General features: G+C 38.7%; 2 protein-coding genes across 2 annotated transcripts; one reads left to right on the plus strand and one right to left on the minus strand.

Annotated features, from left to right (window-relative positions):
- The first annotated feature begins 3540 nt into the window (after window positions 1–3540).
- Window positions 3541–8150, plus strand: PXY (Leucine-rich repeat protein kinase family protein). Its single transcript, XM_018118333.2, has 2 exons — window positions 3541–6344; window positions 7505–8150. The coding sequence occupies exons 1-2, from the start codon at window positions 3680–3682 to the stop codon at window positions 7927–7929; spliced, it is 3090 nt and encodes a 1029-aa protein (XP_017973822.2). The 5' UTR covers window positions 3541–3679; the 3' UTR covers window positions 7930–8150.
- A 1185-nt stretch (window positions 8151–9335) lies between these two features.
- QWRF7 (QWRF motif protein (DUF566)) lies at window positions 9336–10845 on the minus strand. The gene is made up of 5 exons (XM_007038287.3): window positions 10746–10845; window positions 10418–10654; window positions 10141–10230; window positions 9910–10020; window positions 9336–9466 (listed from the first exon to the last, which is right to left on the minus strand). The coding sequence occupies exons 1-5, from the start codon at window positions 10812–10814 to the stop codon at window positions 9395–9397; spliced, it is 579 nt and encodes a 192-aa protein (XP_007038349.3). The 5' UTR covers window positions 10815–10845; the 3' UTR covers window positions 9336–9394.
- Between the last annotated feature and the right edge of the window lie 315 nt (window positions 10846–11160).

Consider the following 11160-nt stretch of genomic DNA (forward strand, 5'->3'; position numbering starts at 1 on the left):
GCACATGCCAGGCACGTGATCCCCCTAGATAATGCCAGTGTCTCCCATCCATGGCCTCCCTTTTGCAAATGAAGGGTATGAGGGAGACAAAGCGGAAAAGAGTTTTGGACCCCACCCAGCACCCGCCATTCCCTGGCCTGGCCACCCCGCCTAGCCATGCTGCTCCCTCTCTCTCTCTCAATCGCAGGCCTTAGCTCTGCCGTTTTGTAAACACAAAATCAAAAGAGAAGGGACCCCTTTGGCCTGTGTCGTGCCCATCAGCAATCATCCGCCTAGTGTAGCTTTTTACGTGTACCTTTGTTTCCCTATGTTCTTTCAAATGTACGTTCGTAATTGTTTTTGTGTGTGCTTGTATTCTTGCACAGTCTTCTAATGGGTATTTTTGTATTTGTGCTTTTGACTTATTATTTGACTACGTACGTGTTTTTTTCTTCCTTTATGGTTTCAAACATCATCATCTATCGATTATGTCTTTATGGACATTATGGTATGATATTAATGGGGTTTTTACCAAAGAGCTTTAGGACGTGGAAAGTGTACCAAGTACCTTTCATCACAGAATGCACGCAAATGGTTAAAATTTTTGAACTACCATCTGAATGCATAGAGAGTCATCTTAATCTGCATAATGCTTTTAATTATATCTAGCTGTATTCCCACTTAATATTAATTACATGAACATAACATTTCCACATTTGCAGTTGCAAACTATATATAGTAATGTCCTTTACCCATTAAGTAATACTCAATAAGTAATACTCCATTGTTTGTGTTTATTTTACGTGAAAAAGGGTAAAAATTAGTGATAGAAAAAAGAAAAGGTGATAGAAGCGTGGACATAAAAGGAGAGCAATTGGGAGGAGGAAGGCATGCGCAAAGAAGAGAAATCATAAATTCCCAGAACGTCCTTTATTTATACTACAGAAGGTGACTACTCCTACGTACATTTCTTCCTCACACTCAAACAAACGGACTGCACACTTTAATTCTGTTTTTGGATATATATATATATATAATATTTCTTATTTTTCTTCGTTGTTCTCTTCCTTTCTTTGTTTCTCATCTAAAAACTTTGCATTTATTTCATGTCATTAATTTTATACTGAACATTCTGTTGGAAAGAAGACCCCAGGTTTTGTTGTTGGGTGACGAAAGCTTTGCTTTTGCTTGGAGTTCTCGAACTGTGGAACTGTCGTTCTCGTTTTTGCTGTATTGCAAAATCTATGTGATTGCTTCCTTAAACTTTTTCTTTTGTTTCTTACTGGCTCAGCATGAATGCCGTTTGATGTTGATCCATCGGTCAGTATTAAAACTTTCAATTTTGCCAACATATAAAATTTTAATAGAATGAGGTCCATGAAAGAGACAAGAATGTACTTGTATAACCTTTTCTTTTTTCTCTTCATGTTTTGGGGAATAAAGAAATTGCTTACTTTTCAAATCAAAAACATTTTTAAAATTTAGAACCACTATGTTGCCTTGATCATCCTCCATTTTGAAATTCACTTTTGTTTATTAACAACAAAATAAAAAAATAAAAAAAGAGAGCAATGTTAATCCCAAATCATAGCAGTAATAATTCCCAGCATAATATATCTTAATTTATTCCCACAATCCGCACCTTAATCATGTACAATTAAGTAGGTTTTAAAACAAGAAAAATACATCATTTAAACTATACCAAGCCTAGATATCTGATGGAAGTAGTAGATATTGTTTTGCATCGATATTGAAGAAAAAGATGTTTGATGGAGTTTTGGGAAAACCCAGATTAAACTGAATTAATAAAATACGAAGGGGATGATTTCATGATTGTCTTCCAAAGCTTTTATCCTAATCTTAAGAAATGCTTTAGCAACATTAATGATACAAAGTAGACGGCCATCATGGAATAGCTTTAACAAAGTCAAACTGAGCTGAGAAGAAAAAAGGGCAAATGCTAGTGTATTCCTACCTACAATAACATTAGTGTAATTTAATGAACAAATATATATAGAGCTGCACTGCCCCACGGGGGGCATTTTGGACTTTGTGCTGGCAAGGCGCTGGGATTTCAAACACCCCGCGCCCAAATGCCAATTTTGTTGAAAAGCAGTGCGATGTTATTATTCCATGGACAAAAGCATCACAGCATGACAGACAGGGGATGTTATTAGCTTGAATCATGACATCCCACTGACAGTGATAGTGTTCCTTCTTCCGTTCCATGTTTCAGACTGCCAATTTATGTTTTCACGGATTTTGGTTGTTGGATCATTCATCTTCTTTTTGTCTTTTAACGGATCGTGTTATTATTATTTTTTCTCTCTGTTTATCCTGGTACCATTAATTAATTTGGAGAATTTAATTTTGTACTAATTCAACTAATGGGATTATACATACTATCCATCAAAGAGGGAGATGAAAATAAAATGAAACTTAGACAACAATCCGTCTGTTTACTTGGGAGGTAAGAAGACATATTAATAAGGGCTTATAGTTTGTTATAGGATATGAATTCAAGCACAAACCGAATTCCTAAGCAATCATCATGGCATTTGTTTCAAGTGGAAGAAGAGCTACGCCCTTGCCAACATATTTAATCATATGGATTGAGTATATGTCACTTTTGCAAACATTAATAAGCTCCACCTGAAAATTCGTGGATTATATGTACATATATTTATATACTTTCATTTTTTGTTCTTCATTATTTGAATTATCATTGCATATTATGAATGTTTAGATCCATTTGTGAATGAATGGAATGTCAGTCTAATGTTTACAGAGTATAGAAAAGAGTTATAATATATATTGAGACTTCTAGTTAATTGATGTACATATCAAATTTCGAGATACTTGATGGCAGAGGGAGATAGAAAATTGCACAAATTAAACAAATGATGATCACTGATCACCAATCAATCTGCAGGCTTCAAGATTTTGGTCCCCAAAATCCTTCCCTTATAGTATTCATTCCAATCATTTGCAGATAACAGATGGTATTAGATATAATATCCGAACGCATGGCAAATGCCCAGGAAAGAATGTGGTCCAATCTCCCACCATGACACAGACAGAAGGCTAACTGTTGAAATTTATCCTCCGCAAAAATAAATAAAGAAAGAAAGAAAGCAATAAAAAAATTGGGATTTTTTTTTAAAATAACAAACGGGGAATATGGTGGGAAATTGAAAGGACTTTCTTGGATCCTGTGAGTGACATTGTTACTGTTATAGAAAATCATGAAATTGTTAGCCAAAGATAAAGGAAACAAGGAATGATGAAAAGTGGTAGCAAAAGAAAAGGAGAAAGAAATCCAAGAAAACCGAAAGTATAGATGGATAGCAGACAAAGCAAAAATACTGAGAGGTGAGAGAAAGAAAGAGAAGCAAGAAAGAGAAAGAGATATTGGGGTTGTTGCAAATAAAGAGCAGTAGCAGTAGAAGGGCGAGAGGATTATACAAGGAAGTAGAAGTAGTAGTAGTAGCAGTAGTTTCTTTCTCTTTCTTTCTCATTTCTTTCCCATTACCCACCAAGAAAAAAACCCACTGGAGCAAAAACTAATCATAATGATGAAACACCCTCTGCACCCAGCACTCTCCGAAAGCATCTCTCTCCATCAAAACCTTCCTTCCCTTAAATTTACCTCTGTAAAGACCAAGCCTCTCCCAACCAAATTCCCCACTTCCCCATAACCATGAAACCTCCTTTTCTTCTCTTTCTCACATTCACCTTCTATCTACTAAAATCATCTCGCTTAGCCTTCTCTGCTTCTGCACCTCCTCTCCCTCTGATCTCTCTTCTTTCCATAAAATCCTCCCTCAAAGACCCTCGCTCCACTTTCAAAGATTGGGACCCTACTCCGACGTTTTCCAAGCCTAATTTTGAAGACCCGGTTTGGTGTGCATGGTCAGGTATCAAGTGCAATCCTAAAACAGCTCAAGTCACATCCCTTGATCTCTCTCGACGCAATCTATCTGGTATTATTCCAGCGGAAATCAGATATTTGACGAGCTTAGTCAACTTGAATTTGAGTGCAAATTACTTTGATGGGCCTCTCCAACCTGCCATTTTTGAACTAACTCAGCTTAGAACTCTTGATATAAGCCACAACTCCTTCAATTCAACCTTTCCACCAGGGGTTTCCAAGCTTAAGTTTTTGAAAACCTTCAATGCATACAGCAACAGTTTCAGGGGCCCATTACCTCAAGAGTTTATACACTTGCGGTTCTTGGAGCAGCTCAATCTCGGGGGCAGCTACTTTGAAGGTGAAATCCCTGTTGGTTATGGAAGCTTTACCAGATTAAAGTTGCTTGACTTAGCAGGAAATACACTGGTAGGCACTTTACCACCTAAACTAGGATTCTTGTCCCAGCTCGAGCGCATAGAGATTGGCTACAACGCTTTCTCAGGCACAGTACCAGTAGAATTTGCACAGTTATCCAATCTCAAGTACTTGGACATCTCAAATTGTACCCTTTCAGGTCCACTTCCGGAAGAGCTTGGCAATTTAACCAAGCTAGAAGCTTTGTACTTTTTCAAGAACAGCTTTACAGGTGAAATCCCGGTGAGTTACACAAACTTGAAAGCTCTCAGGGTCCTAGATTTGTCCGACAATCAACTCACTGGCACAATCCCAGAAGGGTTAGCTTCTTTAACAGAGCTAACCTGGTTGAGCTTAATTGGCAACAACCTTTCTGGTACAATCCCAGACGGCGTCGGTGAGTTACCAAATCTCAACACTTTACTTCTCTGGAACAACAACTTCAGCGGCATTCTCCCGCAGAAACTAGGTTCAAATGGGAAGTTACTGTCTCTTGATGTCTCTTCAAACTCTCTCACTGGTCCAATTCCTCCAAATCTTTGCTATGGAAACAAGCTTTTCAAACTTATCCTGTTTAGCAACATGTTCATGCATGAGCTTCCAGGAAGCCTTGTAAACTGCACATCCCTTTCAAGATTCCGAATCCAAAACAATCTTCTCAACGGTACCATCCCATACGGATTCGGCCTCTTAACAAACTTAACATTTGTCGACATGAGTAGGAACAGCTTCACAGGTGAGATTCCTCAGGATCTTGGCTATGCACCAGCATTACAGTTCCTTAACATCTCCGAGAACTCTTTCAACACCGCATTGCCAAGCAACATTTGGGGTGCACCAAGCTTGCAGATTTTCTCAGCCAGTTCATCCAAACTCACGGGCAAAATCCCAGATTTCATCGGCTGTAAAAACGTCTACAAAATCGAACTCCAAGGTAATTTTCTAAACGGAAGCATCCCCTGGGACATTGATCATTGTGATAAGCTCTTGGCTTTGAATTTAAGTCGTAATTTGTTCACTGGAATAATCCCATGGGAAATATCGACGCTTCCTTCAATAACTGCCGTTGATCTTTCCCATAATTTTCTCACCGGAACCATCCCTTCAAACTTCGAAAACTGTAGCACTTTGGAAACTTTCAATGTTGCCTACAACTTGCTAACCGGGCCAATCCCGTCTTCCGGTCCAATATTTCCTAATTTACATCCTTCCTCATTTTCTGGCAACGACGGACTTTGCGGCCGAATTTTAGCGAAGCCGTGCCCGGCTGAGGCGATGGCTGCGGGTGACGTGGAAGTTCGTAACAAGCAGCAGCAGCCTAAGAAAACGGCTGGAGCTATCGTTTGGATTATGGCAGCCGCTTTTGGTATTGGTTTGTTTGTCCTCGTGGCTGGGACCCGTTGTTTCCACGCGAATTACAGCCGTAGATTTAGTGATGATCGAGAGATCGGACCGTGGAAATTAACCGCCTTCCAGCGGTTGAATTTCACGGCTGATGATGTGCTGGAGTGCCTGTCGATGACGGATAAGATCATAGGGATGGGGTCCACGGGGACAGTGTACAAAGCGGAGATGCCAGGTGGCGAGATCATAGCAGTGAAGAAGTTGTGGGGTAAGCATAAAGAGAACATTAGACGGAGGAGAGGGGTGTTGGCAGAGGTGGACGTGTTAGGGAACGTTAGGCATCGTAACATAGTGAGATTGTTAGGGTGTTGCAGCAACAGGGAGTGCACGATGCTGCTCTACGAGTACATGCCGAACGGGAACTTGGATGACTTACTGCATGGCAAGAATAAGGGGGAGAATCTGGTGGCTGATTGGGTGACTAGGTACAAAATAGCTCTTGGGGTGGCTCAAGGGATCTGTTATCTCCACCATGACTGTGATCCGGTGATCGTACACCGCGACCTTAAGCCCAGTAATATTTTATTAGACGGTGAGATGGAGGCCAGAGTGGCAGATTTTGGGGTGGCAAAGTTGATCCAGAGTGATGAGTCCATGTCGGTGATTGCCGGCTCCTATGGCTACATTGCTCCAGGTGCGTTCTCCATTTTCATACCCTTCCGGTTCACCTTAGTTTGGGATTACCAAAATCTTGCTATCCTGCGCGTAATGTTTGGTGCACGTTAGCAAGGTCTTATAATCCCTTTGTTTATGGTATAAATTTTGTCTGTTAGTTTGGGTAAACTTTTGTTTGTGTGTGCAATTAAAATGTGGCACAAGGATGATTTGTTTGAAGACAATGCTAACTTTTCAGCTAGGTTGGTGAATCTATTTTATTCTTCCCTTTTGTCGATTTACCACAAAAAATGGGACCACCTCATCACTGTTATTAAATGGTCAAACTTTTTTCACAATGAAATTAATTTTAAACAGTAGACTCATGTCTGATCTGGATCAACCTTGTAATCAAAGTTTAATCTACAAACGGTTAAGATCAGATTCAGACCTATGATGTCATTGACCTCACCTATGATTTGACAACTTTGTTTAGTTTGCAAGACCAAGAATTACAAAACTGACATTGAATTGGGCGGTGGGTTCGGGTTAGTACTATTTTTTTCTCGGTCCAAAAGTGCAGGATTCATCTCACTTTTTCTTATTTCTCTCAAATCTTCAGTGTATCTTCCTCTCCCTTTGATCTGCTTTCCAGCACAGCTTCTGTTGTTGTGTGAACACTCGCTTTTGCAAGTTAAGAACGAAAACCAGATGCTTTATACTTTGCCCTGGGAAAACCATCGATTGCTAGTTTTAGTTTTTTTTTTTTTTTTTCCATTTGAGACATAGGCTAATGCTATTGCTAGAGTACTCCACCAGGTACTTCGTTTGTGTTGCGCAGTGCGCACAGCAAAGAACCAAGCCAAAATCAAACCAACCAACCAACCAAAGTGCTTTCGGCTTTGCTTCTTTTGGCATCGCGCGGTTTTGTAACTGTCGCAGGGCTGATGGCGCACTACTGCGAGTGAACAGTCTTTGCTTTTTCTTCAGCCCCCCCGCCCTTTTTTTTTTTCAAACCTTTTTTTCCTTTGCTTTTTTATCCTTGTAAGATATAAAATGGGCCCCTGAGAGAATTTTGTCAAAGCTTTGATTGTTACATGTTTGACTTTAGCCTTCATTTGGAGTTTTCTGGCTTATGGTGTGTCTGCCTTGCAGCAAATCATTAACGCTGTACTTGTTTTTTTGTTTTTCATTTTGCAGAATATGCTTATACTCTCCAAGTTGATGAAAAGAGTGATATATATAGCTTTGGGGTGGTGTTAATGGAGATTTTAAGTGGAAAAAGATCCGTGGATTCGGAGTTTGGTGATGGGAACAGCATTGTGGATTGGGTGAGGTCTAAAATTAAGAGTAAAGACGGAATTATCCACATTCTGGATAAAAATGCCGGGGCATCATGTGCATCGGTGAGGGAAGAAATGATGCAAATGCTTACAATTGCTTTGTTATGCACCAGCCGGAACCCGGCGGACCGGCCCTCCATGAGGGATGTTGTCTTGATGCTGCAAGAAGCCAAGCCCAAGAGGAAACTGCCGGAGAGTGTAGTTAATGGAGGCAGTGTGGTTCATGTTGGTGCTGATGGTACTGACGATGCTATAGCACAAAAGGCTACAGTGGAATGTTAATATGATTAATTTTACGGGTTTTTTTTTTTTTTCTTTTTTTTTTTGTTATTTTTCAAATGGTGGGGATTGGTATAGGAAGAAGTGATTTTCATCTTCTTTTTTTGTTTCTTCTCTCTCAATGGAATTTTCAAGTGTTCTTGCTCTAATTTCTCTGATGTTATATTTGAATTATTATTACTATTATGACAATGATATTGCAGTTTATATTTGAAGAGTGTTAATGATTTTTATCACTAACACGGAGAAGAGTTTTCTTTTTTATCAACCAGGATTCGAGTCTCATAAAGAGTATTTAAAAAAAAAATTAAATGAATCAGATTAGCTTGAGAGAGAATATGTTATTAAAATTGCTTAAAAGAGAGGATTAAGTTCAATCAAAATCTAAGATATTTTAGATCGTAATAATAAAAAAACAACCCATAAAATGAATTCAAAAGATAAATTTTTTGGACCAGGCTGTGAAATGACATCACCTTTGAAGTGAAAAAACCAAGGCAAATTGATAAAGTGAGGTTGATGTCTACTGTTCATCTCATTGTTAACAAAACAGAAAAACACACATTTTTATGGTCGTTGTTTTCCATGATACCAAACAAATTGCACTGGCTTTGAACTTGTCCTTTTGAGGGGTAAAAAGATATATTGAAATAACTTGCAAGGAAAATTTTTGCTTAAGATTAAATTCATCTGATTTCATGCATGCAATAGGCTGAAAGGCGCAAGTCCTTTTGAGTTTAACCCTCAAAAGTCACAAAGGGAAGATGACCAGACCAACGGGAGGCATAAAATGAACACACAAATTTGAGACCCCATTAAAAGATTGGCCTTGGACCGCAGCTCCTGTAAGCAAGACCTGGCTACTGGACTGGCTTCCTGTCTCAAGGTCCATGTCAGTTCATTGCTTGCTTTTCTATGGATAAGTGAACGTGGGCTAAGTCCACTTAAGCTTTGTTTGGCATAATGATTGAAATTAGATGCTGAAAAATTGTAATGAATAATGTTTTTTTATTCATTTTATTTTACAGAAACGCATCTATTGATCAACATTTTAAATTTATCTGCATTATTATTATACTTACAATCCAAAATCAATTCCTCAGAATCTAAATATAGTTCCAAGTTCATTGCGTCAAATGTAGAAAAAGAGTAATACATGAATAAAATTTGTATCTTAAATTGGGAATTTAACTAAAAAATTGTCCCATGCCTATGATTCCAGGGTATTAATTCGATTAAAAATTGAAAATTGTCATCAAATATATCTTTATACAACGATGAATTCAAGATTCTGTATGAAAAATGATCGAAAAATAATTGTAAAAATAATCATAATATATATCAAATTTTATACATATAACAATAAAGAAAATTAAAAAATGAGAAGTGACAGTTATCACCGCCCATCACCCCTTTATCTCTGCCTCTATCTCCATATTTTTCCATTTTGATTTTTTACACAACCATTTCAATCAATTTGACATCGCTCCAATTCCATACCTGCTTGAATGAAATGTACTCGTACACTCTGCTCAGATACCTGTATTATGAAACACAAATTTGTAAATACACACATTCAAAGCAAGGAAGTGGAGAAAGAAAAAGATACTACAACTAAGTAAAATATTCAACGTCAAATTCAAGGTTTTAGTTTTGATCTCGAGTTTAAGTGTGGGAGGCCAATATTTTAGCTACTTAGTTCTAAATTGACATGAGCGAAGGCCCATTTGATTATGACCATCAAGCAGGTCGTTTTATCCCATATTGGGCTTTTCTCGTCTTATCACTGAATGAAGCTTTTCTAACTTGCTAAACTCTCAATCACCATATCAACATCACAAGTCTAAACCTATGCAGGGGCCTCATAAATATATATATATTTATTTATTTATTTTTATCTAATTGTGCTTCCAATTCCATCCTTTCTTAATTTGGATGGAATAATGACTAAATCTTGGGTAGTGAGTCTGGTAATTAGCTCACCACTAATGGAGGGACCAACGTGATAACTTTCTCCAGTTCTTCCAAACAGTCTTTTTGCTGTTCCAGCATGCTTATAAGCTCAGTAACCAGATAAAGCAATTTCTCCAACGGCTGGTGACATAAAAACGGAATAAAATATATATATATATATATATGAAAACGTCCATATAAAAAATGCCCACAATTTACAAACGAATTGAACTTTAATCGGCATATACCGAAAGATCGAACCTGTGAGAAGATTTCTATGATTGTCGCTTCTATGCCATGCATGACCGCAACGGCTGAACTCATGGCGTCGTAGATAGACTCCACATCTCCCTGTCAAGTGGTAAAATCATTTTCTTACTCAATAACTTTGCAATTTCCACGGAGCCAAATTTGTTGTCTTAAAATTGTGAAGAAATATGGCAATTAGATTGGTGAGAAAGGGATAACGCAGCAGAAATATTTCTGCTAAAGTTAATGTTTGGAAAAGGGTACAATAGTGGATAATGAGCATGTATACCTCTGCATCTTGGACCAAAGGGACTCTAACCAATATCGCCGAGAGTTTTCGAATCACCCTGCTTACAGCTTCGTAATTTTTCCCCTCCAACTTGACCCATTCATTGAGTAGACATAATTGAGGGCCTAGAATTCGATGTAGCTTGATCTCATGCATCAGCTTTTGCAGTAGAATTCTCTTCTCTAAAGTGGAGTTTCTTATTTTTAAGATTCTAAGCCACACACCAAAAATTTTATCCTGATCAAAAGCAAAACATTTAAGGGAGCATAAAGCAAGTCCTTAAAAATTTTTGTCTAAGCCAGGGCGAATTGTACAGGTCAAATGTTACCTGCGCATCTATCTTCGCAGCGGTCATGGCAACCTCAGCTCTAGCATTCACAAACCTCCACTGCAACATCCTATTGTACAAAACTCGAAATCGGTGATACTCTTCTTCTTGCATAGGTGACACCTTCTTCTGCCTAAAATACTTTAAAACCCCACCTACACCACCACCTTTGGAGGACTTGGCCTTCACCCCGGTCCCACAAGATCCTTGTGGTTCCCTTGCCACCATCAACGGCGAAGACCTTCCCGGAGACAACGCCCATGCGGACGGAGAACTCGTAATTGGTTTTGATCCCTTCGTCGCAGTACCGGAATTACGCGGACTGCCACGCTGCAAGAACCTAACAAACCCATCTGATCTACTCTCTTGATGATTAGGCTTCTTTTGCATGCTTGAAATGACGGTTGCAGGGTTG

Source organism: Theobroma cacao, chromosome 3 (assembly GCF_053813885.1).
Source record: "Theobroma cacao isolate CCN51 chromosome 3, ASM5381388v1, whole genome shotgun sequence".
Lineage (NCBI taxonomy): Eukaryota > Viridiplantae > Streptophyta > Magnoliopsida > Malvales > Malvaceae > Theobroma > Theobroma cacao.

What these genes read in the sequence shown, in the direction of transcription:
- QWRF7 (XM_007038287.3), bottom strand. Translation starts at nt 10,814, where the DNA reads ATGTTGCAGTGGAGGTTTGTGAATGCTAGAGCTGAGGTTGCCATGACC. An exon ending in CTTTGGTCCAAGATGCAGAG is followed by an intron (nt 10,231 to 10,417) that starts GTATACATGCTC and finishes ACCACTTGACAG; the next exon opens with GGAGATGTGGAGTCTATCTA. An exon ending in TCATAGAAATCTTCTCACAG is followed by an intron (nt 10,021 to 10,140) that starts GTTCGATCTTTC and finishes TTATGTCACCAG; the next exon opens with CCGTTGGAGAAATTGCTTTA.
- PXY (XM_018118333.2), top strand. Translation starts at nt 3,680, where the DNA reads ATGAAACCTCCTTTTCTTCTCTTTCTCACATTCACCTTCTATCTACTA. An exon ending in CTATGGCTACATTGCTCCAG is followed by an intron (nt 6,345 to 7,504) that starts GTGCGTTCTCCA and finishes TTCATTTTGCAG; the next exon opens with AATATGCTTATACTCTCCAA.